The sequence below is a fragment of the Manis javanica genome, chromosome 8 (assembly GCF_040802235.1).
Source record: "Manis javanica isolate MJ-LG chromosome 8, MJ_LKY, whole genome shotgun sequence".
In the NCBI taxonomy this organism is placed as follows: domain Eukaryota; kingdom Metazoa; phylum Chordata; class Mammalia; order Pholidota; family Manidae; genus Manis; species Manis javanica.
The window spans coordinates 84,100,059-84,125,509 of NC_133163.1; the positions used below are offsets into that span (position 1 = coordinate 84,100,059).

At 44.9% G+C, this 25,451-nt stretch overlaps 1 protein-coding gene across 3 annotated transcripts in view; it reads right to left on the bottom strand.

The window, feature by feature from the left end:
* The window catches only part of RYR3 (ryanodine receptor 3), a 506,091-nt gene that overhangs the window by 113,009 nt on the left and 367,631 nt on the right, over positions 1-25,451 (bottom strand). For all 3 annotated transcript variants that reach the window (XM_036998427.2, XM_036998418.2, XM_036998420.2), the window contains exons 39-46: positions 24,528-24,801; positions 22,909-23,023; positions 21,101-21,230; positions 19,821-19,924; positions 16,841-16,976; positions 5,978-6,158; positions 4,710-4,818; positions 2,242-2,362 (exon numbers count right to left, since the gene is read on the bottom strand). In XM_036998427.2, the coding sequence (XP_036854322.2) occupies positions 2,242-2,362; positions 4,710-4,818; positions 5,978-6,158; positions 16,841-16,976; positions 19,821-19,924; positions 21,101-21,230; positions 22,909-23,023; positions 24,528-24,801 (1,170 nt within the window). The remainder of the gene's footprint in view (positions 1-2,241; positions 2,363-4,709; positions 4,819-5,977; positions 6,159-16,840; positions 16,977-19,820; positions 19,925-21,100; positions 21,231-22,908; positions 23,024-24,527; positions 24,802-25,451) is intronic.

A 25,451-nucleotide genomic window follows, 5' to 3' on the forward strand; every position in this document is an offset into this window, starting at 1 on the left:
AAAGGACCCGTCAGCTTTGCCGCTCAAGAAACCAACAGCCAGCAGGGCCATGAAACCCTGGAACGTGTCACAGGTTTTCATTTGCAGATGCCCAGTGGCCTGAGTCTCTTCCTGCTCCCATTCTTCTCACTGCCAGAGCCCAGGATCTGCACTGGCAGCCAGCCCCGGCCTCTACAGCTGAGGGAGTTCAAGGCACCGGCTAGACCCTTGCAATGGCTATACCCCTCACTGTGTGTGCACTCGGGAGCAGACACCCACCACTGGCTGCTACTGCCTGCACTACCCATTACTGTCAGCTGCAGGAAGGCAGGTGCACAGCACCCATAGCTGGCCCTGGGCCTTGCTGCTGGCTCTGCTCTTGTCACTGCGTATGTGTCTGTCGCTGGCCTATGCCACTGCCCAGGCACCCAAAGCTTGTCCCTACAGTTGAGCATGTGCACACCACCAGCTCTAGCCACCACTACTGCCTGCCCTGGTCCCTAGTCACTAGACCTGCTGAGGACCCCAAAATATATAAGGGACTCATACAACTTAACAGCAAAAAAACAAATAATCCAATTCAAAAAGGCCAAGGACCAGAATAGACAGTTTCTCAAAGACGACTCACAAATGACCAATAGGTGGTACATGAAAAGCTGCTCAACATTACTAATTATCACGGAAATGCAAACCAAAACTTCACCAAGATAACATCTCATACCTATTTGAATGGCTATCACCAGAAAGACAAGGGATAACAAATACTGGTGAGGATGTAGACAGAAAAGAGCATCCTGTGCACGGCTGGTGAGGACATACATAAATTGGTGCAGCCACTATGGAAAACAGTATGGAGGTTCCTCAAAAAATTGTAAGTAGAACTACCATATAATCCAGAAATCCTACTTCTGGGTATATGTCCAAAGGAAATGAAATCACTGTCTTAAAGAGATAGCTGTGCCCTATGTTCACTGTGACATTATCCACAACAGCCAAGGTGTGCAAAGAATCTAAGTGTCCATCAACAGACAAACAGACAAAGAATATGTGATGGACACACACATAAGAAAGAAGGAAATCTTGCCAGTTGCAATAATGTGGATGGACCTTGAGGGCATTATGCTAAATGCAGTAAGACAGAGAAGGACAAAGGTGTATGACCTCACTTACACGTAGAATCTAAGGACACTGAACTTACAGAAACAGAGCAGATTGATGATTACCAGGAGCTGGGGAGAAGGGGAAAATGGGGAGATATTGGTCTAAGGGTACAAAATCTCAGCTATAAGATGAGTGAGTTTTGGGGACCTAATATACAGCATGGTGGCTGCAGTTAACAGTACTGTCTGTATACCTGAAAGTTGCTCTAAGGGTAGAACTTAGATGTTCTCACCATAACAACAATAAAAAATGGTAATTATGTGAAGTGAAGGATGTGCTAACTAACCTTGGGGTAAATGTTTTGCAATATATATGTGTATCAAATCACATCATACACCTTATACTTACATAATGTAAGCAATTAGATAGCAATTATATCTCAATGAAGCTGGAAAAAAAGGGGTGTTCCAAACCATTTCTCAACTTATTTGACTCCCAAATCCTTGTTAACATGTACACTAACTAACATCTTCTACAAAAAATGTTCTGCAGAATACCCGTTTGGGAAACACTCTAACAGTCAGAATCATGGTCTCTTTTCACTTCCCCAATCTGCCAGGAGGAAGCCGCCTAGATGGCAAGAAAAATGACGTGGAGAAATTGAATGGTTTGCGGGATTGTAAGTCTTGCAAAGGTACCTGTGATTGATGCCAAATGTCCCAAGGAGCCCTAGGGACATTTGGCATTGAGGTACAGGACTGCAGAAGAAGGGAGCCTGTGTCAGACCCTATCCGTCTGTCGCCCCAGGTAGCTACACAATCTGGAGGACGTCAGGGCAGAGGAGGAGGAAGGCTGTGCTGAGAGCTTTCACTATCCTATCCCATCAGCCTCCTTTCTGACAGGGTTTGGAGGACAGTGAGGTCTGGACTGTCCATATCGATGGGACGTAGGTATGGGAGTTTCTGACACAGGGATGCAGAGGACAGAGTAGCTGGCTGGAACCAGGAGCAGAGAACAACTCCTCACAGCAAGATGTGCCCCTGGGCTGCATGCCCCTCAGTGGGAGCCTGGGGGGAGCGCTGTACCCATGGGCACTGTCCCGCTGGACCCAGCAGCCCTCTGGGAGACTGGCGGGACTCAGCCTTCAGCTGCTTCTCTTACCTTTATTCAGGGATGGCAGTTTCAGGGGAATGCTGATGATGCCAACCAGGTCCTCGGTGGGGACCAGGGAACGCAGGATCGACCTGATCCGCAGGGATTCCCCCTTTCCTGTTTGGATAAGCTGCAAGGCACGGTTGAAGAGTCAGATAACTGAAGCCCTCACAGCCCGGCTCCACCCCCAAATCTCCTGCAGTGCAATGGGTTTCTTTTCAGGGCAGGTGTGTGATTGTATTTCCCTAATTGCATAGACTCTTATGGTCACGAAAATCTTGCTTTTCTACAAGAGGTGCTATTAAGGAAATAACCTGCTGTGGTTACAAAGGTCACACAGTTCTGGTAAAAGTCTCAGCAGTGAATGTGGGGCCTGCTGGTGATTCTCAGGGAGACTGCAATACACGGAGCTGTCAACCGGCAGGGCAGAAGTATTGACAATGTGGCCATGAGTCCAGACTCTGGAATACAGCTAAATGTAGAAATGACTTACGAATTTCAGTGTCTTAAAAGTTAGATTAATATGGGGGCTGGGGGTAGGAAAGAGGGGTGTAGAGAATGTCACAGAGGATTGGAACGGGTAACCTGACCCGTGCGGCCACAGAAGGGCCACCCACTGCATGCAGGCACACCTCCTCCTGCAGGAGGGGACAGCCACTGCGCTCCTGGGCACAGTTTCTCAGCAGAGAACTTGACTGCTCTGAGCTCAGGATCAGCTGGATGGCACACTTGGGGGCCCCAGGGGAAGGATGGCTGTGTGCACACCCTTGCTGCCACACCTCTCATTCCTGGGGGTAGAGGGGAGGCTGTCACTGATGATGGCATCTCCCCTCCTACCACCACTCACAGAGCAGGGGCCCCGGGGAGGAGTTCTGAGAAAGGGGGTATGTGGGCATGTGAAGTGTTGGGCCAGGGCGGCAGTTCGCAAGAAAGAGCTCTTTTCCACAGGGGCAGTGATGGTTTAGGTCTCCCTCGTCTTCCTGAGAATAAGAAAACTGTGTAATTTTCTTTCTGAAGTGATGACAGGTGATCAGGAGAAATGACACCCCATCCCCAAGTCTTTAGAATAGTATTTCCCTGGCTTCTTTTCAAGGCTCCTTTATTTGTTTAAAGGCACAGAAATGGAAAGATGCACTCATGGGGGTAAGGCTGGTTTATCTAGTTAGGAACTAGAATCTTGGGTGAAGAATTCTGACTGGCCTCCCTCGTTAAGATTTAGATTTTCTTCTATACACAGGAGTTTTAACCTAGGTTCTTCCATACTGCAAGTTTCCCTAAACACCTGCAGATGGATATGCAAACAGGTTAGATTCTGTATTAGGCAAGATCATGATGTACTGGGTGAACGGTAAGAGTGGATGCTTAAAGTGGCGCCCTAAACTATATAGGTCATGACAAATTATGGGTTGTAAAATCAAGTTAGTGGGTTGTGACCAGCATGGAAAAGCATGAAATGGATTAGTACAGAATAGAAAATACTAGAGTGCAACATCTGTAGTAAGAGTAAATTTTGTTTCTGAAATATACATATACTAGGTTGCAATGTAAATTATTTCTTACTATGGCAAAACTTTTTTAGTCAAAAAATTTGAAAGCCACTACTTTAATGGGTCTGTCTTTCATTATCATAAAAAAGTACAACAGGTTCACTGTGAACTTGGCTGTGATTGCATAAACAATCTCATCGATACCAGACCAGTTTATATCAACTCAACCTATATTGTGAGTACTTTTGGGAGATGCTCTGAAATAACACAAAGGCAGTGAGCACTGTAGGGAGAAGCAGGCAGGCACCAGAGCCCTGAATGAGCAGATCAAATAGTTCTTTTTAAAGAATTACCAAGTGTTTTTTAAATTTAAAAGGCTATTTTTCTTTTTCTATTTTCATATAGAAAGCAATTATTTCCTCTCTGACGATATGAGGCCTTATGTGAAATAAGGTAACACTCTTTCTCAGCCCCCAGCAGACGTGAAAAAGGTAGGAGAAAGAACACAACTTTTTAGGTCAAAAGTGGAAGTCTGAGAAGACATCCTGTAAAAATAGAACCATCATTTTCAGTATGCCTGCAAAGCGTACTTCTGGGCAATAAGCAAACATGGAGCACAGGAAGAGACTGCCTTCCTGGTGCCTAACACCGTGGCCATTGAGGAAAGAGAATTTGCCATGTGGAGTTGTCCCAACGGCCGTGATCAAGAAACAAGTTGATCACAAGTTGATCTGAAACAGAATGTGTAGAGGATAAACCCAATTAGAGCCCAAGAGAAATCACTCAGCAAAGGGATTTGCCCAGGACTCATCCTAAGAAAGCTGCAGAATCACGTATGAATGGTGGGAAACACCTCCGATGTCAGGTTAAAGGAACCGAGGGAGAGACATGTTAGCAAATGCCAGAGATATAGGGAGAAGTTACATTCAGGGAATCTACAGCACTGGTGGCTCAAGCCCCTCTAAGTTGCCCCTGGGGAGTCTCACTCACGTGCATTTCAGGAGCACAGCGGCCCAGCAGATCTATAAGAGCCGAATAAAATGACATAATTGCGTTGCCCATGTGCACCATTTCTTCTTCATCTTCACTGTCCTCCGTGCTGAGAAAGAAGCAACACAGGGGAGGTGTGAGGAAGCCTGGCAGGATTGGCCATGTGATTAGACACAAGCCTCTTGACATGGAAACGTACTGCTCACCCTGGGCATCACATGACCTTTCCCTTCCACACCCTTCCTCCCAATGCGGTGGTTTCCCTCAGGGAGCTCAGGGGACCCAGACATCTGTCCATGGCATGCCTCGGGTCCCATGGACTGTAGGCATGAACTGATCATGCAGACCGTACATATACGGAACAGCAGTGTATTCCCCAAACCAACCATGCATGCCCTTCTCCCTGAATCTACACGGAAAGCACCCGGGACAAGGAGGCAGGCGGCCCGAGTCCATGCCCCAGCTCTCTCGTGACCAGGCCTCTGATCTGGGCCTCAGTTTTTTCTCGTGTTATACAGGGAGTTCAGACAGCTTCTATTTTGGGTTCTTTCTAGTTCTACCAGGATGAATGATAAAAAGCCAACTCGCTGGAGAATAACTTCTGCTGGGTTGTACCCATTCTCTAGATTTTGGGGTCTAATCTAGAGGCTGCGATAGAAGAAAGGAGTATGGTCACAAGACATGATGAAAGGAAAGTCACAAGGCAGTTGGCTAAACTAGCAATTACATCTTTAATCTTTACATACCAAGATTACATATACCACGGTTTTTTATTATGCAGTTCTTTTATCTAAAGAATCAAATCAGAACCCTTGCAGAAGAGGAAGTGGAGGGTATGCCCTCTTTTAAAAGTGAGCAATGAGATAAGACACTGAGATTTGAAACACGGACGGGAACCGGCTGGAGTTAGACAACGGCCCCAAGCTTTGCCGGTGCAGGCCTTTGAACCTCTGCACAGCTTCCGCCCCCGGTGTCGCTGCAGGGAGGCGCAGGGTTGGCTGCTAGAGCTCGCCGACTTCTCGATTTACCCCCGGTCTGAGCCGTAGGGGAAATGGACAGTGTGAAGGTGACTCTGATCCCTAGGCTCGCCGGGAGAGTCAAGAGAGCAATGTGCTTGACAAAGTGATTTAAAATGTTTTAACAACTGTCAACAACTATGCTTTCTCTACCAGGGGAAAGTCACTGACATTCCTTAAAAACCCATGTACTTATAGTTTCTGGGAGCTCACCAACCACACGGGGGCTAGAAGGCAATTCCATTCACTTACACTTCTCTCTTGTATCCCTGAGAAGGCAGGTCGAGGGCCGGGTTCTCGGAGATCTTAATGGCACCTTGCATGGCTGCCAGCAGACCGTTTCCTCCCTCACCACGCAGGGCTGGGCCGAAGCACTCGGGGCGTCTGATGAGCAGCTTGACTGCGACACTAGCATTTTCCTCCACACTCTCGCCTAAGGGAAAGGGGCATTATTTCCTTCTTATTGGAAATGACAAGCCTAGAATTTCTTTCTAACTGATAGGACTGGGGGGACAGTATTTGATTGAGCTTGTCACTGACTCTCAAGATTAGGAGGTAATGGTGATGGAGAGAAGGGTGAGCTTTGAGAAACTAGGTCAACACCTGTTTATCGGAAACATTAAGATTAACCATTATAGAACAGAATCTCACTTTTCAGTTCAGAATTTTGTGCTGGGGTTGGCAAGAATTACACTCCGGAGTCTACCACAGATTACTGATTCATTCACAAGTGACTCAGAGAATAACTTCACATTTTTATTAACTCCATGAAGGGCTGCTGAAACGTATTTCCCTCCTTCCTGAGAGAGGGAAAATGGTAACTCAAGCTGACTTGCCTCAATTAACACTGAAGAAGTGACATGTTCACTCCTGAGCTATTCTGTCACAGAGTCTAATGCCACAGAACAACCAGGTCTGGGTGGATGGATCTCAGGGCATCTCTGAAATAATTTATCCAGGTAAGAATCTATGTGGTAAAGTTGTCTTGGTCATTCCTGAAGTAACTGTGCAGAAGCAGAACACTGGAGAACTGTATTCTGTTCGTGTCTCTCTGTGGAAGAACTGTAGATGACTAAGACAGGGTCTCATTCCTTCAAGATGAAATTCAGCAGTGGAACATGGAGGGAAAGATCACCAATGCCTCTCAGAGCCCAGACTTACAGTCAAAAGCAGTCTGACAGCTTGTTCAAACCACTTCAGAAAACATACCTTCTGCCTCAGATGACATCCTACTCTGTGTCTGAGAATTTATCCCTGGGACAAGACTCAAAGAAAATATGATTTTGATTTTGTGTATTGATGAAGGCTGAAGAAAAACTTTTCTACAAGACCATCAGATATTCTTGGAGGACTGTGCTCTATAATAGAGGTTGCATCTTGAAATGCTTTTTATTAATTATTTATTCATGGGGAAAAAATTACCTCAAATTTAAGCAGGCTAAATCAATAGCTATTTATTATCTCACTGTTTCTGTAGGTCAGGAATTTGGAAGTGGTTAAGCTAGGCGGTGCTAGGTTGGGATCTCCCAAGAGGCTGTAGTCAAAATGTTGGCCCACACTGCAGTCTTCTGGAGGCTGGCTGGACCTGAGTACCAGCTTCCAGGCTCATTTTCATGGCTGTTGGCAAGAGGCCTCAGTTCTTCACCCTGTGGCCTCTCCATAGGGCTGCTCCAGTGCTTTCACAGCTGGCTTACCACAGAGGAGATCCAAGAGAGGGAGCGAAGTAAAAGCCACAAAGCCTTTTATAACCTTGTCACATATTGCCACTTCTGCCATATCCTGTTCCTTAGAAGTGATTCCCTGAGTCTTGCTCACCCTCAAAAGGAGAAGCATTAGGCTCCATCCTTTGGAGGCAGGAGCACGGAAGAAGGTATAGACATATTTTAAAACTATCACAGGGTTTAACTTCTGTTTAATGAAACTTTTTATGAATCAACTTAGAAGTGTTGTAAGTAGAGCATTACACAATGGGAACCTAGAAAACCTGGCTTCTCATTCCAGCTTTTTAGCAAATCACTGTGTAAGCATGCATACCTCACAACCTTACTGGGTCTCTTTTGCCCTCCTAAGCTACGTAAACCTCTTAAAGTTTGAGAGTCCACTCATTTAATGCATACGTAGAGATTTCTCTCATCAGGTCTGGATGATCAGAGGGGATAAGCTTGCTGTCCTAATGCCTGATGTTAACTTGTGCCCATCTCTCACACAAACACACTGGAACACACTTGGCCTGTCTCTCAGCACTGGAGAGTCTATCCTACATCACAGCAGAGTCCTGGCCTAGAGCTCAGCCTGCTGACATCCTCTTTTATCAGTCAATCTTCTGCATTTCATGTAACATTCAAGACTGTAAATATGTACCACTCTAAGTTTTGGAACTGCATAATTAGATTCAGAAAAATTTTCATTAAACTGCATTTAAACAGCCCATCCATATGCACTCACTGTTTTATAGTTCAATCCTTCAAGAAGAGACGGGAATATGTATAAAAAAGTTTTCTTCAAGTTTCCTCTAATGTGTAACATCAAAAAAGAATTTGTTTTTATTAAGCCAGAATCCACATGCAGAAAATCCTCAGGAGATGCTAACAGGGTAGAATAATCACAGTCTTGCATGGTGGAAAGAGTTGATGAAAGAGAAACCAAGGAGAAGAACTCAGATATGGTGCCATGATTCTAAGTCCCAAGGCGATGCTTTCTCATTAGTTGAACCTAGCATGTGTACCTGGTAGAGTTGAATCACAGGAGGGATATTTAAAGAAAAGGAGAATCAATATATCTGAAGGTAGAAATAATCTTAATTACAGATATAACTCAGAGGTCACTACTTTCAAATGGTTTTGGCCCCCAAAACTTACCAGGTAGCACATATGTCCACGCTACAAGAATAGTGAAGCTAAAACTTAGAAATTTTAAGTGTCAAAATGGAGAAAAAGCAAACCCTATTAATCAAGCTTATTTAAATACTGTACTCTGATTCTTAAACTTCTCAGGAGGGAAACACTGGGAGGCAGCCACAGCCTGCCAGCTGAATGCAACTTCGCCCCTCCCACAGGGAGCAGCAGCACGGAGTCTGAAGGGACATGGACCACGATGCACAAAAAAATGTGAAAAACTAGACTGAGTTCTATGTTGAGTCTGCTATTAAAGTTCACTTGCCACAGTAGCCTTATTTTATCCAAATCTCAAGTCTCCAGATCTAAGCTAACTAGGTCGGCTATGACAACTGACCCAGGAAACCATCCCTTGTCTACCGAGTCGTTGATGTGGTCAGGGACGCAGAGGGCAGCTTGCAAGAGGATGGAACTGAAGTGCCGCCATTGCTATTAATTGGAGAGGGAACCGAGGAAAGAAATTTTCAAAGGCTTCACAAGGTAGAGAGGACAGCATGATGGAGAGAGAGACAATGTTCTCTTCCTGATCACCTGTAGCTTGGCAGGCTGGACTGCCAACCACAGCCACCGGGGGAAGCTGAACACTGAGCTTGAGGGTATGTTTCAAGGGAGGGAGACCTCGGAGGTGAACCAGTGCCACCCAAGGCCTTGTGGCAGTATTTCTGCTTGGGTTTCAAAATAAGTACTGATATTAATAACAGTGTGAATGTTTACAGAGCCTTTTTTCAAAGGTTCTCAATACTGTCTTCACATTATTACTTTCTTTCTGACATTCCTGAGAAGGTGGGTGGGAGTGGGAATGATTCTCCCTGCTTTTCACTGAAGCAGTCACCCTCACTGCGGGGAAGGTGAGTGGGATACCGGGCTTTCCCTTCAGCTCCCTGCCTTTCTATCTCTCTGTATCCCAGCTACAGTCCCTGTTTTAAGCTCCTTTGTCTGGAACGCTGTCTTGTTTCCTATTCCCTTGACTTAATTCCTTGGCCTTCGTAGCTCTCCTTCAGCCTTAAGAACCAGCTTAAACTTGGAACTCCCAGTGGACAGGTCCTCTCAATACCCCATACTCTTCCTTGAAGCACTCAAGGCAAGTACAATTGATAAATTGTATCTGTTTGTGTCTATTTTTTTTTTCTCACTAGACTCATCTATTTAATAAGAACAGGGCCTTATGCCTGCATTGTGTTATCCTGCATGCTCAAACATCTGGCATGTAGCAGGCATTAAAAAATACTTTTTGATTAAATGAATAGACTCTATCAAGATTCAAGGTAGAAGTTTGAAATGAGTGGGTGAAAAGCTAGGGGTGACTCTCCAGCACTGCATTACCAGATCAGTATCAGCCTTTGTTTATAAGAGCCTATGCTCTCCATTTCCTCAGATCACAATTAGAATATTGCCCAATCAAGTCCCAATCAAGTAAGAAAGCACACTGGAGGCCCAGCATGAATGAATCTAGAGATATTCTTATTCAGTTCATTTATAAAGTCACATGGCATGGGTGAGGGCATATCTTTTTGTGGTTAAGTGCAACTTTCATATGGTGGTAGGGAACCTGTATGAACCTAGTCACTGTAAGTGGTTAGGACATATGATAGGGACTTCTAATGTGGCACAGGAGGAACTGGGGATGTGCTGATAAATGACTGTGACAGCACAGAGAAAACCAGGGGCAGTTTGCCCATTTGACCATTAATTTAACCATTCTTTGAGCTCCCATTACCTGTTTTAGTCACTGATCTAGGACCAGTGGACAATAGTGAAGAAGACAGTCAAGACTGGACCCCAAAATAAGTGGAACAGAGCAGCTTCAGCAGGTCCACATACCTGCAGCAGAGCTTCCCAGATACTTTGCACAAATGTGAGGAAGGAATAATTGCTTATTATCCTATGACACTGAGATTCTGAAGTTATCTGTTATGCAGCAGAGGCTGACTGATAGGGGAGTGAGAGTAGAAGCAGGGAAATCAGTACCTAATAAGCTGTAATTGTCCAGGTGGAAGATAATGATAGCTTGGAGTATAATTTGGCCAAGGGAGATGGAGAAAAGTAAATGGATTTCAGGTATCATTTAGACATTGAATCAACAAAATTTTCAATGGAAAATGTTTGAATCAGTATGTCATCTATGATTTTAAGTATCTGTAATGTTGGTAGTGCTAGTTAGACAGATGGGAAATCTAAGAGACCAGGTTTATGGTAGATAATTACAAATTCAGCCTTAAATGTACAACACTTGAGATGCACATTCAACCTCCAAGGAGATATATCAAGAAGGCGGCAGGTTACATTATCTGGGGCTCAGGGAAGAGAATATGGATGGAAATGCACATTTGGGGGATCATCAGCAAACGTGCAATTTAAAGCCAAGGGTCTGAATGAAAATCTTGCAGCATGAACTGGCATAGTAGCTCAGGAATTTTGGAGACCAGTATTTAATCTCAGGATCATGCTAAAATGTTGCCCATGTGTCTTGAGTTTGGATTCATATGGCTTTTTACATGAAATATGTGAAGTAAGACTTGAGATCAAAACCTGGAGTTATAACTGAGGTGCACTCTGCCAGAGGAGAGCCAACCTGTTAAACACAGCCCTTCTCATGGAGTTGATGAAAACCAATTTGTGATAGGCACCAGGCTCATAATACTGAATGATGTGGATGAGGCAGTTTTTTGCTCTGCTTTACTATTTCAGCTAAAATCCACCATTACTTAGGTATCAGAGTTTATTCACTATTTTTACCAATAAAATGGTTCATAGAGCATCCATGTGGACATTTGGGCCACTGACAAGACCCTCAGCCAGAGCTATCACTGGGACCCCACAGGGTACTGTGGGAGAGGATGGCTGAATGAGAAGAGCAGGGCCAGACATCCTTTCACTCCAGCCAGAGTTCCTCGTTTTTGTGCTCTAGGCATTTGTTTGCCATTGGCTTATTTGAGTAATTTATTTTCTATTACTTGTGTTGTTTAGATTATCTATTTTTTTTCTGGCCTTTGAAGCTGTTTCACTAAGTTTCTACAGGTGGAGTCCCATTTCCCCACCTATATTTCTATAAACCCTTTGGCTGACTGCAGTGACAGATTTTTTTCTCCTTCTCAGGCAGAGTCAAGAAGGTCCAGTGGGAGAATGAGTAACATGGAGTAGGAAAGATTGCCCATACCTTATAACTGGTGGGAAGCTGTAATACAGACCTTAAATACGTACCACCCCCACTAGCCATGTATCAACGTACCTTACATTCTATGTTCTCCTCTTACCACCCTAGCCTGAAATGTCTCCTGAGCACAACATTGTGGTGTTCATAATTGTTTTAAACTGTTACTTAAATCTTTTATTGTTGGCAAGTTTTCAAAACTGCTGGATCTTTACAACTGTATTGCAAATGTGAGAAAAAGGACAAGTTTTACACATTTTAATTCTAACCATCCCCAGTGTTCAGTACCAATCACACTGAAGCACTGTTATTACATCCTTTCTGACTCTAAAAACAAGAATATGTTGGACAGAAATGAACTGATGCTTTTAAGCATCTATATTTACTGTACCCTTCAAAGGTAACATGCTACTTTGTGCTTGACTCTAAAGTTTTTTCCAGCTTTATTGAAGAATAATTGACATACTCTTAAAGATTTATGTCCCTCAGCTCAAGGGCTCATCAATATGCTCTTCCAACATCACTGTATTAAACTATGTCCATCTCCTTCTTCAAAATGTTATTCAACACTTGCTTTCTTCCCCAGACATTTCTAGGTTCCCTCTACCAGATTCCAGTGTCATTTTTGGCATGCCAGCTGTCACATGTGTCACTATGTAGGTAGATGTGGCTGATTACAAAGTTATGTTTCTGGCCATTCTACTTAGGTTTGCTGTTTCCTGCTTTGACTTGTAAGTGACTTCAGGGCAGAACATCTAGAGCATGTCTCCTGTCACTTCTCATGGCTCTGCATATATACGTTACATATCACAGGATGGATACCCAAGTTCTGGCCACTGATGATACATCTGCCTAGCGAAACTGATTCAGCAAAGCTGGGAGTCACTGTGTTACTCACAAGTAAGTTTGTAGCCTGAGGAAGATATCACTGAAACACTCAAAGGACTCAAAGGAAGCACAGAACAACTTTTCCCTTCTGTGGATTGGTAAGAAATCTTTTCCTTGTTGGAAACTGCATTACGAAGAGATAAATCAGACACCCAGATACATGGGTGTTGGGACTGGTTATGGAGTTTGCAAGTGCTGGGTAAACAGAAGCTTCTCAACATCATTACTGCCAGAGTTACACACAACCCAAGACCTCCCAGTAAGCTAATAAAAAAAAATGGAGAAAATTATATGTTTTAAGAAGTTCTTTTAAAGATCAGTCTTGTTTAAGAAGATTCAATGTAAACATTAAGAGAGACTGGTAAAATAATGTTAGAAAAAGTTTCCAGTTCTATTATTCTGACACAGCAAGAACTTTTGATTTGGTTTCTAAAAATATTTTTAACATTAGCATGAAAAATAATGCCATAATTTTTGTCAGGCTCGAAGGAGAAAATGCTGTTCCTCCTTGTTCCTGAGGGAGACAGTGCTGCAAAGACAATACGCGACGACTTGAGTAGTGTTTGGACTTTGGAGCCAAACCACTCTGGTTCGGATTCTGGCTGTACACTGACTAGTGGTGTGATGCTGGTCATGTTACTTAATCCCTCTACGTATGAGTCTTTCTGTATAAAACAAGGAAGATAACTTTACCTATCTTATTGGATTTTGCATTATGAAGTTAATGCATCTAAAAGTGCTTTGAATGGTGTCTCACATGTGGGAAATGCTCAGTGGTAGCTGCCCCCACCACCATCCTCGCCAACTCCATCATCACTTACTGCCACCCACCACAGTCACCCTGAGAACCCATTCTGGCCATCTACCACCAAACACATCCCACCTTCCCCGTCACTCATTACTACCCACCACCCACTGCCACCACACCTACCCTAACCACCACACACCTCAATCACCCCAAAACCTGCTATAACCACTACTCAACCAGCATATCCCACCATCAGCACCATCACCACCCACAGTCACCATCACCACCACCCACCAGCACCCACTATCACCACCCACCATCACCATCACCATCACCATGCACCACCACACACCATTACCCACCACCACCAACCATCACCCCCAGCCCCCCTCGCCATTGTCACTCACCAGCAGTCCCCATGACCACACAGAACACATTTACACATTCATCTTTCAGGGCTGAGCAGAGGCCACAAGAGTGGCCAGGAAATCCTTTATAAGACCTTTTAGACCTAAAGTCTTAAGAGCTTTGAGATCCCAAGGACTCTATTAGAGTCTTCCCATTTCAAATGCCCTAATATTCTTGTAAGGATCATGAACCACAGTGACATGTAACTGAATGCAGGCTTATTATGCTTCCAGCACTGTGCTAATTGAAGTTTTCCATGGATCAGTTCATTTAAGCCTCAGAACAACTCTGAGGTACATACTATTATTATCTCTATTTTATATGTATCAAAAAACAAGATAAAACTGAGGCTAGGAAAGTTTTGGTTACTTGCTAAATTCATGAAGCTAGCAAGTAGGTGATACAGCGAGAGCTGAACCTCAGATACCACACATTCTGTGGCCCAAACTCTTCCATACCACTCTTGTGCTTAAACCACTCTTTCTCCCCCTTTAGGCGTTCAACACGATTCTAACCTTTTCCTCCTCATACATCTCCTTTCATGCTTTCTCCTGTGACAGCCTACTCCCACCACTTCAACTAGAGATGATCTGCAAGCCTATTCAGTCCCAATCTGTTGAGTGGTTGATTTCTATCCTATAAACCCAACTAGGGGCATCTTTACTTGGAGGTCATACATTCTAAGATCAACATGGCCTGAACCAAACCAAGCTCAGTATCTCCTATTTCAAAACATCTTCTCCTTCTCATATCCTTACTTCTTTTTTCCCTACCCTTAAATCTCTAAGCTTCATGTGACTTGTTTCTTTTTCTCAATATAGCCAGGCCCAGCCACCATAACCATCACCACCACTTAATTCTATAAATTCTGTCTAATTTCTTCAAATGTATCTCCTCCATTCCATTTCCACCACTGCCATTATAATTCAGAGACTTGTTATCCTAACCTGGGTATTGAAGCTCTCTGTGGTTCCCATCAGTGTCTCTTCTGTCAGAAAGGGTTCCCAGTTCTCTGCACACAGAATCAAGGCTAAACTTCTGATCTGGGCAGTCATGTATTCCCCACTGTAGCTGGTATCTACCTTTTAAACCTCGTCTCTTTCCACTGCCAGCCATGTATCTATTCTCTGAAACAACTGTGTTTCCTGAGCACAGCCTGTGTTAGCCTTCAGGCTGCTGCTCATGCTGCTCCCCAACTGGATTCCCTCCCTGCATTCCTGTTTCTGGAAATCTGACCCTTTAAAGTTCATTCTAACATCACCTCCTACATGATGTCTTTTCTGGTCTTCACAACAGGATGTGGGTTCGCCATGTGAAGCCTTCCAGCTCTCTGCCCCTGCTTTACTCTGCTTTTATAGTTGCTTCTGTCTACATTTCTTATCCCTTATTAGACTGTAAATTATCTGAAGCAGAAGCTAGCATCCTTAGCCAAAAACAAACACGGTCTTTGTATTACAGAGATACAATAAACATTACATTAAAATGCATATATCTTCCTTCAGATGGGTCAATTTGCTAAAGTTAATCACATTGTGAAATTGCACTGTAGAGAATGTTAGAGAGGTATAAACCAGCCTGAAAGCAAAGGGGGCAGGTGAAACACTTCTGTCTGGAGTTTAATTCAAAATGGTTATAACGTAACGAGCATAAGCAAATGTTGGAACTGTCGTGTACAGAGTACCACTGCTGGTGGACTGCTTTACCTTCATAACTCATGTAGACAGTTCACTGCATGACTCATAAAGCCCTTTATCCTGACTGTGAAGGTGGCCAAGGTAAATACATTGGTCCTGCCTTGATCCGGCTTGTATTATACAGTCTATTTACATTATTTGGTGAGCTTTATGAATACTTAAAACCCACTACAAAAAAATTCCTCTTTATAATCACAGTAACTCTGCATTATTCTGGGCATGATATCACTTGGGTAGGAGGTAGAACAAATTATTACAAGATACTCTGAACTGACTTCAAAGACAATGGGGTTTAGCAACGCTGGTGATGAACAGATAGGGGTAGGACCAAATATACAACGGGAAGCCGAAGACAGGCTGGGTGAGACTCATGGGACAAAACACAGACGCCTCAAGGTCAGTGACCCAGGCAGAGAAGTGGTAAAAGCAGACCCATTCATGAAAAACTAGAACCATTCATATATTAAGAATAGAGTGTATTACAGATTAGGAAAGTAAGCAGGTGGGGTGGGGCTGAAGGTAGGCAACAAGAAAAGCATATGGGACTCTAATGATTATATCTTGTTAATATATTTTCATATAATCCTCATACTTAGAACAATTGGCATGATTGCTTATTAGCTGCAATCCCTCTGTGTGATCACTTAACCAGCCCAGCTGGGTTTGGTAGCCTGGAATTTCAAACTTGGAGAAGGGAGAAGGATCTTAACTATAATGTGAACACAAATGAGTTAGTATTATAACAATCTTGGGAGTCAAGGTGCATTTTCAGGAAAGCAGTCCGCTTATTTTGCACAATATTCAGTATACTAGGGCAACCAAGGAATTTTTATAGACTTGGAATTCACTGTCAGTAGGAGGTGACCTCTTGTAAGAATAGCGTTTACGGTTGCCACACCAGTATTTCTCTCCTGGGATTTCAGTTACCTTTTATAGCTAATCAGCTCTTCTTGATTTTTAGTCATTCACTCATCCATCCATGCACCCAACAGCTGAAGGATCTGGAGGCACACCTGCATTAAACTTCGTGAAATACGTGAGATGAAGATATTTATAAACCCGTCTTTTACTGACAGGAGAGGAGGCACATAGCAGCTTCTAGCCCAAGCCCTCTGAGAGAGTCTCCTGCTGGGTGGGGCCCTAGCTCTTGGTACCCCACCCATGAGACCCCACCCTTGATCCTTGTGTGGCCTGCTGCTGTGAGTTCTTCTGCCAGCTGCCACCTATATGTACAGCCTGTCCTACTTACGAGGAGGAAGGAATGAAAGAGGTCTCTGTTTCCTCGAATGTGCCCAGTATGCCCTCCAAGGGCTGAGGAAACCTGGGACTCACTGTTCACGAAGACGGCAAACCTCAGGAAGGACAGGTAACGCTCCCCCTCGATGGGGTTCCAGCCGACGTCAGGGTAGCCTTTGGCCAGCAGTGCGGGGCAGCTCTGGAGGCCGCAGCCTGCTAAGTAGGTCACCACCTGCCGAGGACAGTGTACAGTGAGTGCCCAGGTCTTCATGGGATAGCTGCAAGGCCTGCACAGTTCTGGGAACTGAAGGGTTTTCATTTCCCTAGAGCTAGAATCCAAGACTAAAAGTTAGTAATTCAGGAGGTTTGAAAACAGAATTTCCAGTTCATTTTTGTTTCCAAGCAATTGGTAAGACTATCACTGTCATGGAGGGATACATCATGAGCTGTCAGTTCTCTGTTTGCCCATTTCTGGCAAGAGGGAGTTGCCACTTAAAAACAGGCCTAATGAGGAGGCATCTGGGAAGATAACAGTGGATCTAGGTGGGCCATGTTCATTTGGCCATGGTATATTAAGACCAAAATATACAGTCCACTGGTTGACTCTCAGTGGACCCGTGACTATTTGGGGGTCCCTACTTCAGTACTTCATCAACAATAGTGGTCTCAAGTCTAAAGCCAAGACGTTAGGGCTGGGGTAGCCAGGGAAGAGGCTATGGCCAGTCACAGACAGGAAGCATAGTATTCTCTTTGCTTCCAAGTTTAGACACTTATCCGGGGGTCTCAGCTCTGCGATCTTGTAAAATGTTTTAGAATCTGCCTGCATTTTAGATGTCAGGCAAAAAGCCTGGCAAATAGACCTTTGCTTGAAATGCAACTATCATTCTAATTTAACCTTTGAGATATATACAGGGAGAAGAGAACACACTGTACTGCAAAATCCTCACAGTCAGGAATAGTGTCTTTTCCATTTTTTTAATACCCAGGACCTGGCACTAGCAGATGCTCAATAAATACTCTTCAACTGAATCATGCATTTGCTGAAGTCAAATACTTTAAGTCACTTTGCAAGAATAATAACAAATCTTAGTCAAAGCTCATCATAGAAACTGTCATCATACTCTTCCCATCTTAAATCACTAAGGATACTATTCTGTTTTGAGCTAAGGTTTGATTTGGCCTTAAAAATGTCAGGAAAAACATCAATAAAGGCAAAATTGGGGCAGTTTTAAGGTTACAGGTTCAGGGCATTTCACTGGCCACTAAAATACATAGCTGTGAATGTGTGCGTGTGCATGTGTGCACATGGGGGGGGGTGTCGCTCAATCTTAAGGGTCCTAATTTCTGGTGTGATCAATGGGAGGGAGAAACCACAGCATTGACAAGTCTTCTCCCTTCTTTCCAAGGAACCAGAGTTGGAGATTTCCTGACACATGCTGAGCCACCAGAACCTATTGAAAAGGGGGCAGCAAACCCCACTGTCCCCCTTTACAGATCTTCCCAAATCCCCATCTCTCTCTTTCCTAGCCTCCACTTACCATGTGTTTTCCAAGGGAGGTTTGGATCTTGGCTGAGGAGTATCATGTCAAAAGGTGACTGAGGCTGGGGTTCTGAGTACTAAACCCAGTAGTTATCTTCTTTTAAGAGAACCATTCGCTACTTTTTTTTATATAGTTATCATTTCAGCACCAAAAACAACACTGAGCTATTTATTGCTATTTAAATGTATGAAGAATAGAGTTTAACTGAAGTCTGTCCCACTAGAAGAAGAGACTATGAACATACATGGCATTTGTGAAACAGCCATCATGGGTGGCAAAACCTTTGAGTCTGTGCGTGTGGAGGACGGGTTGTCTTGTTTCTGTTCCGATGTATTCTTCCTGAAACCAGGTGTGTTTTCTAAAATTCAGATTATGTTGTATTTCTCCTTTGTTTAAAGCTCTCCAATGGTTTCCATCATCCTTGGCTCCATGGAGAGATGCTCTAACAGGTAGGAGCAGGGCCTCTGGAGCCAAACTTTTTTGGATCCTGGCTCTGACCCTTGCAAACCCCATGGTACTGAGCATGATGCCTAGTGTCTCTAAGCCTCAGTTTCCTTTCCTATAACTGGAGACACTAATGAAAAGGCGTGTTCTGAGGGCCCTGTGAGTTAGCGCAGAGTGGGGCCTGGCACACAGTGGTTCTGCATAAGCATGAACTTCTGCTGCAACACTGACAGTAGCATCAGTCTAGTTCCTTGTTGCTCACCGCTGCCCCCAGGCCCTCTGACCAGTCACACTCACGGTCCTGATTCCCGAGAGCACACCACACTCTCCTCTCTGAACTTCAAGCATTCCTGACACTCTCTTCCCAGTAATGTGGCTGCTCAGTTTCTACTCACCCTTGGCTCCTCACTTTCTATGCGGCCTTCCTGGTCCGCTTTGTCAGGGCGGGGTGCTCCACCCCAAGCACTCCCAAGCCCAACACACAGTGATGACCTTCTCCTCGTCCCCTGTCCCCCCTAGTGGATCACTCCTCTTCACCCTCAGGAAGTGCATCCTTCATCTTGTCAGCCAGCCAGTCAGGGAAATAGCCCCAAGATGGGATGGGGAAAGATGCAGGTGGATCTCCCCCAGTCACCACCACCAGCACGAGTGCAGCTCACAGTCCCAACATGAGCCATTCCATTTGCCTCATTTTACATGGACAGGACATGTGCGGGCATTCTGTAACCTTATACTGATGATACAGTTTTCTTTCTTTAACCTCTTTCTTTAGTATGTAAACTTAAATATTTGATAACACTGCACTTTATTAGGAAACACAGGTCTCTGGTGAGTTCCATGTAGATCAGTGAGATTGGGTCACTGCATATGTGACCATGGATGGTCCACCTGTCTGTGTCTGAAGTTGGCTATCCCTGCCCACAGGAGATGCTGTTCCTGATTATCATACTGCTGCCACTCACTTTCTACCACATTTTCACCAAATGCTGAAGAGCTTCTGATGGAAACCCAGCCTGTGCTCTGCTTTTCCTTGGCTTGGCTACACTAGAGGCAGGCGGGTGCCAGCACATTGCCTCCCCAGGGTCAGTTACCTTCTCGAGGTCTGGTTCCTGTAAGCCCAGCGCCAACTCATTATTGTCCATCACGGAGGCAGCTGCCACATCCAGTGGAGTGGATCCCCTCATTGATGGGGAGGCTGAGGATGGAGGAGAGAAGAGAGAAAGGGACAAGGAGGCCACCCAGCAGTGAGTGGAGGTTACAGTGCCATTAGGCCAGGAGAGGGCAGCAAATGCACTAGCCTGGGTCACAACGTAGTTCTGGGGGGCCTGCCAGCCCAATCTAGAACAGTTTGCTACCCTTCCTGACCACACTCATCACTGATGGTGAATAGCATTAAGTCAGAAAGTCAGTTCACAGAATCAGCCAGGACCATGGATTTTTCAAGAGCTTTTCTAACATGAATTTTCTTAGGGTCCCCATCTGGTGATGATTCAAAAGATTCAGCTGTCATTTGAGCAACTCAGCTCAAACAACTTGGCCATTTCTGGGGCTTTCACCTCGAGTTTAAAAATGGCCTCAAACAGCTTTAGCTCATACAGTCACATCAGGTCACCAACACTGTCTTTGATTTTCCTTTGTTTGTTTCTCAGGCTAGAATTAGGAAAAACTGTTGGGGGCATTTCACAGAAAGATTGGGAGCCTGAGGTTGCCTTGGATAAACTGAAAACTTGAGATCTCACTTTTCATGTGCTTGCACGTGTGTATCTGCATCTTCCACAAGTTCACTTGGCTGATACCCAGAACAGTAAGGTGTATACACTGTGCTGCTTTTCTAGTGGTGCTGATGGATTTACCCTGTTTTTCCACAGCTGTTCTTAGCCCGTATGCCTTGCAGCTATGGGAAGCACTGGCTGTTTGGCTGAGGGGACAGGCATGTCACCTGCAGCAGGCCTGCCAAGGAGGGATTGGAACTATACCTTGGTATCATTAGCACTGCCCCCTGGTCAGGTGAATGGGTCAGGGGCAGCAGTGTCCCCAGGCTATATCCACAGTGTTAGGAAGCATTTCATAAGCCACAAGCCACTGGTTCCAAGAGAGATGAGGTGGAACTGTGTGACTAGGCCAGCACAAATCTGTCACTGGTGCTGGCTGGGAGCAACACCTCTCCTTAGGGTGGGAGCAACATCTCTCGTTAGGGTGGGGAGCAAAAACATGGTATCATTATTTAATTTGTTTTTATATCAGGCAGCGTTCCCTCGTATATTGAAAAACACTGTAGCATGCATGTGGCTTCTTTCCCTTTCCCCCCTAAGTGGTCGGCAGGGGCAGTGTAACCTCTGAGGCCATGTGTGGAAGTTACAATGTGACATACCTAGGCCAACACTGCTGTTCTCCAGCAGGTAACTCAGATGTTCAAACATGGCCTTCTGGTTTTGCCGGCTAATTCGACAAAAGTAGCAAAGGAAGCGGCAACAACTGGCAACCATCTTTGGAAAAGCAATCTGTGGGGAGAAGTGGGCAGTGTCAGCATTAGAGGGAGCTAGCTGGTGGAGTGGGGCAGGGGGGAGCTGACTGCGGGGAGGAGAAGGTGGCCTTGGGGGAGAGCCGCCTGTGGGAAGAAGTAGTCAAGGGAAATAATCTACCGTGAGGCCTTTCTGGAAGTCTAGCTTCAAAATCTTAGGTTGATGTCTTGCTATGAAAAATTTGGAAAATGAATTTTCTCCTTATATCCAGTTTGTCCCAAGACTTACTCACAGGAGGGACAGACAATGGAAATCTACAAAGAGGCTTCCAAAAATATTGAGAGCTAATTATAGTTCCTGAAATATCTTTCTTTCAGATGTCAAATGTGAATCCCTGTTGTCCTCAGATGTCACATGAAATTGTACAACCCTCTAGCAGACTGTTGTTGCCAGCTAGGAAGAGAGTGGACAGAACTCTGAGGAGAAACATCAGAGAGGGAGATGTGTGATCATAGACAAATAAGGCCGGTAGTGTATCACACCTAACTCCTCTGGGGAGGGCCTGCCTGTGGGGTGTGGAGGCCTGAAGAGCTGCACCCTCTCAGACTGTGAGCCTTCCCCAACTCCTGTCCTTCATTATCACTCTCAGATGGACTCCTGTAGCACTTGTGATCTGATTCATACAATTTAGCACTGAGATGCCATCCTATATTACTGCTGATTGTTCTTGGCTTCTCTGCTGAACAAAGTAATTAGCATCTCCAGGGCCTGGGTTACTTGTCGTTTTGATCCAATAATGCTCAATAAATGGTGTCAGTGTTAACTTTGCTCAGGATCCTAGAAAGTTCTTGTTTTCCCTTTAGAATCACTGAGGGTGTTTTAGGAAATGAGTTCTAAAATCTACCGTCTGCCTGCTTGCCGAGGCATGCAGACATTTGCTCAGGGATCTTTAAGAGCATCTACTTTCCCCAGACACCAGAAGGAAGCCGGTGAGAAGGAATGTCATCTTGGCTTCTGTTTTCCTTCACACACACACACTGTCAGTACTGGTAAGCTGTTCTGGAAACCATTTATTCCTAGGACCCTGACATTGTGGAATTTTCAACATTTGACAACATGCGCCATCTACGGCCATTAGAAGCTATCTAACTCTGAGAAGGACCCCCGGCGAGTTGGAATGAGGCTCTAGTTAGGCCCTATCCGCACACCTTCCCCTTGCCGGCAGGAGTAGCCCCTGACAGCAGGCTCCCGGTGGGGGTGCTGGTGAGGACAGCCACCATCATCAGGAGCTTGGCGCACAGAGGAAACACACATACTCTTGAGGGAGCACTGCCAGGATCATAATTAAGATCTCGGTCTCCTTTAGAACAGCATTCTACAGACACAGCACAAACACAGCAGGCTCCTAAGTGGGACCCAGAGGAATTCTGTCTTAGAAGGAGCAGGGCTGCAGAAAACAGGAAGTAAACTGAGCAGCGAGCAGCCCAGTGGCATGAATGAGAAAAGCCCAAACTTCAGGATCCAGAACCCTTACACTGGCAGAACTTCCTTAAGCAGCACCATCCCATCTCCTGGCTCCTTCCAGGCTGTGTGCACGTCCGTCCCTCTCCCTGGGAAGATTAACTGAGGCAAAGGACACCACGTGGTTGTGAACAAGTCACCACACGTGCCCCTGCTTAGGGGTCAAACTCTGGCTACGTCCTCCTTGTAAACTTACCTGAGATTTCTCAGCACCCAACACGTTCACCATCACCTCCATCACCGTCTCGTGCATGCCGAGGACACGCATGAGGTTGGGGTGCTGGTAAAACACCTTGTTGTTCATTATGTCTCTAGGGTAAGAATCGGAAAGAGACTTCAGTGCTTGCTTAATTCAGCGCTATGAATACCCAGGGAATGAGAACACACAAATGCACACACACTAGGGGCAAGGTGACATAAATGTGACAGTCTGAGAAGATAATGAGGCACTAGGTCATTGGGATGTACATGGAGTGCCTTTTTTAGCTGACAGGAATATTTTGTGCTCTTATTTTTACTATGTTCTTTCTTTCTTTGAAATGTGTCCTTCTAACACTGTATCAGACAGCTGTCCCTTGGTCTTCCTGCTTATAACGGTTATAAGACAGCCCAAGTCCCTGGGTTTCTCTTCCTCCATGTACTCAGGAGTTTCCATTTTTTGCTTTTCTTGTCCTTGTTTTCTTAATGATTGAGCTGTACCCTTTTAAGGCAATTGTGTATTAGGTACCAATGATGTTTTTGGACAGCAGTCCTAAAATCAATGAAATTATCAACAATGAAATGTAAGAAGAATTATGTTTCTAAGTCATTCAATACAAAGTTACATAATAAAGCTGCCAGCAAATCAAACACAGAAGCAGCCTGCGAGTTGGCTGGGTGGCCCTGAGCAGGGCGGTTACTCTCCGCCCAACCCCTCCCCACAGTTTAGCTGTTAAGAGGAGATACCATCCATTTCTATTGCTGCTATGGCTACTGCAAAGGCTGGGGAGAGGCTTTTTCCTCCAGAAAAGTCTCTCCTTTTTTATTATAAGGTTCCTCTTTGGAAATGAGTTTGAGGAATGCCTGCATCTCCTCTCCAAGTCCCTTTTCTGGGCCTGGTTTGCTGGCTCAAGGCTGCTGGGATGGAACTTCAAGCAGCAGGAAGGGCGCAGTCCTAATTCTTGATTTTAATCAAGTCAGACTGTGGGCTGGTCTCTACTTCTCTCTGGACTTCGGTCTTCTCACTGCATAAGGGAAGTACACCACCCACTCGGAGGAAATGGTTCTGATGCCCAGTGTGCTGTCTTCCTGACGACACAGCTTCTGAAGAGGAGCCACAGGCTACTGTTATGGGGAAAGGGGTCTCAGAACTGACAGGCAGGACTCCCTAGGACAGTCCCAAGGAAATGGAGGGATCAGGTGGCAATTTTTCCAAGGGAAGTCTTGGAAGATTTCTAGGCAGAAGCTCAGCTGCTTGGAAGATTCTCTCTTGTTGGGCTCAAACCCACTATTCCTTCCTCTGAATTTTTCAGGGCCTCCCCTGGGGCTATTTTCATCAAACTGAACAACTGCTTTTCTCCAATACTCTTCCCTACTTATCTGGCAATGTCCCTTCACCCTGAGTTACAGGTAGTCTGGTTTATCAAAGGGGTCCCACTGAGCACAGACATAATCCAATCAGGGAGACATCAAGATGGGGGTGCACAGTGATTTTATATGACTTGATTCCAGAACATCCATATACAGCAGGAACTCATTATAATATCACAGCAGGGTAAGGCAGTCCTCCCACTGGAGTTCCTCCGAGATCCTTGTCCGTGACTGGGGATGACCTACCCCAGCCCATTAATCATGAGCAGCTCCTCCTCCTTGCCCATCCTGACACTGAGGAGGCAGCGAATCTGGCCCAGGGCGGCCAGCAGGTTGATGGTATCGCCCACAGAGGCCTGGCTGATGGTGTAGGTCTTCCGCAGCGCCTGCAGCAGCTCCCCGATGCTGTCGTACTGCCTCCGCAGGAGGTTGAACATCATCCGGACCAGCTCAGAGTCCTGGATCTGGTCCTCCTGTGCCCAGTGGATCATAGTCTGTGAGATGAGCTCCTTCAGTGTTGCTGGAAGGACAGGAGGAAGGACCAGTCCTGAGGCTGTCATGGCTCTGGGAGAGTCTCAGCCAATCCCTTCAGTGATAAGACACATCGTCAGTTGGTCAAGGTTAAAAAATTCTTTTTTTAAAGGTGGAAGATGGCATGCACAGAAGTAGAATATATCCTCAAAAGATACTTATGTGAGCAATACTACAAGAAAAGAATATGTCAGTTTTGAATTGAGGGTGCTAAATATTCTATTTTGATTAAATGATGTTTGAATGGATGCTGGAAAGAGACAACTAGGTAAGACACTGTCTTGTCTTCACGGTGCTCATTGGCCAGTTCTTTACATTTTGGTTTTGTTGATTTTATAAAAGCCAAATTTATCTTCATTTTACAATACAATGTAATAAGTACTAAAATGGGATTATGTGCAAGTACCATGGATAAGGTAGGGTGTAAGTGATCTGGGCAGGTGAAGGCAGGAGAAGCTATTGGTCCCTGACTCTTTGGAGTAAAGTGATATTAATCACTAGAATTTCTCTACTGTAAGGTATGACTTCCCCAGTATTTTAAAGATACCATATGCCATTGCCATGAACTGAGTAACTTATGCCATTGGATTCAAGAACTTAAAAGACATTTTAGATGGCATAAACATAAAAATACATTAG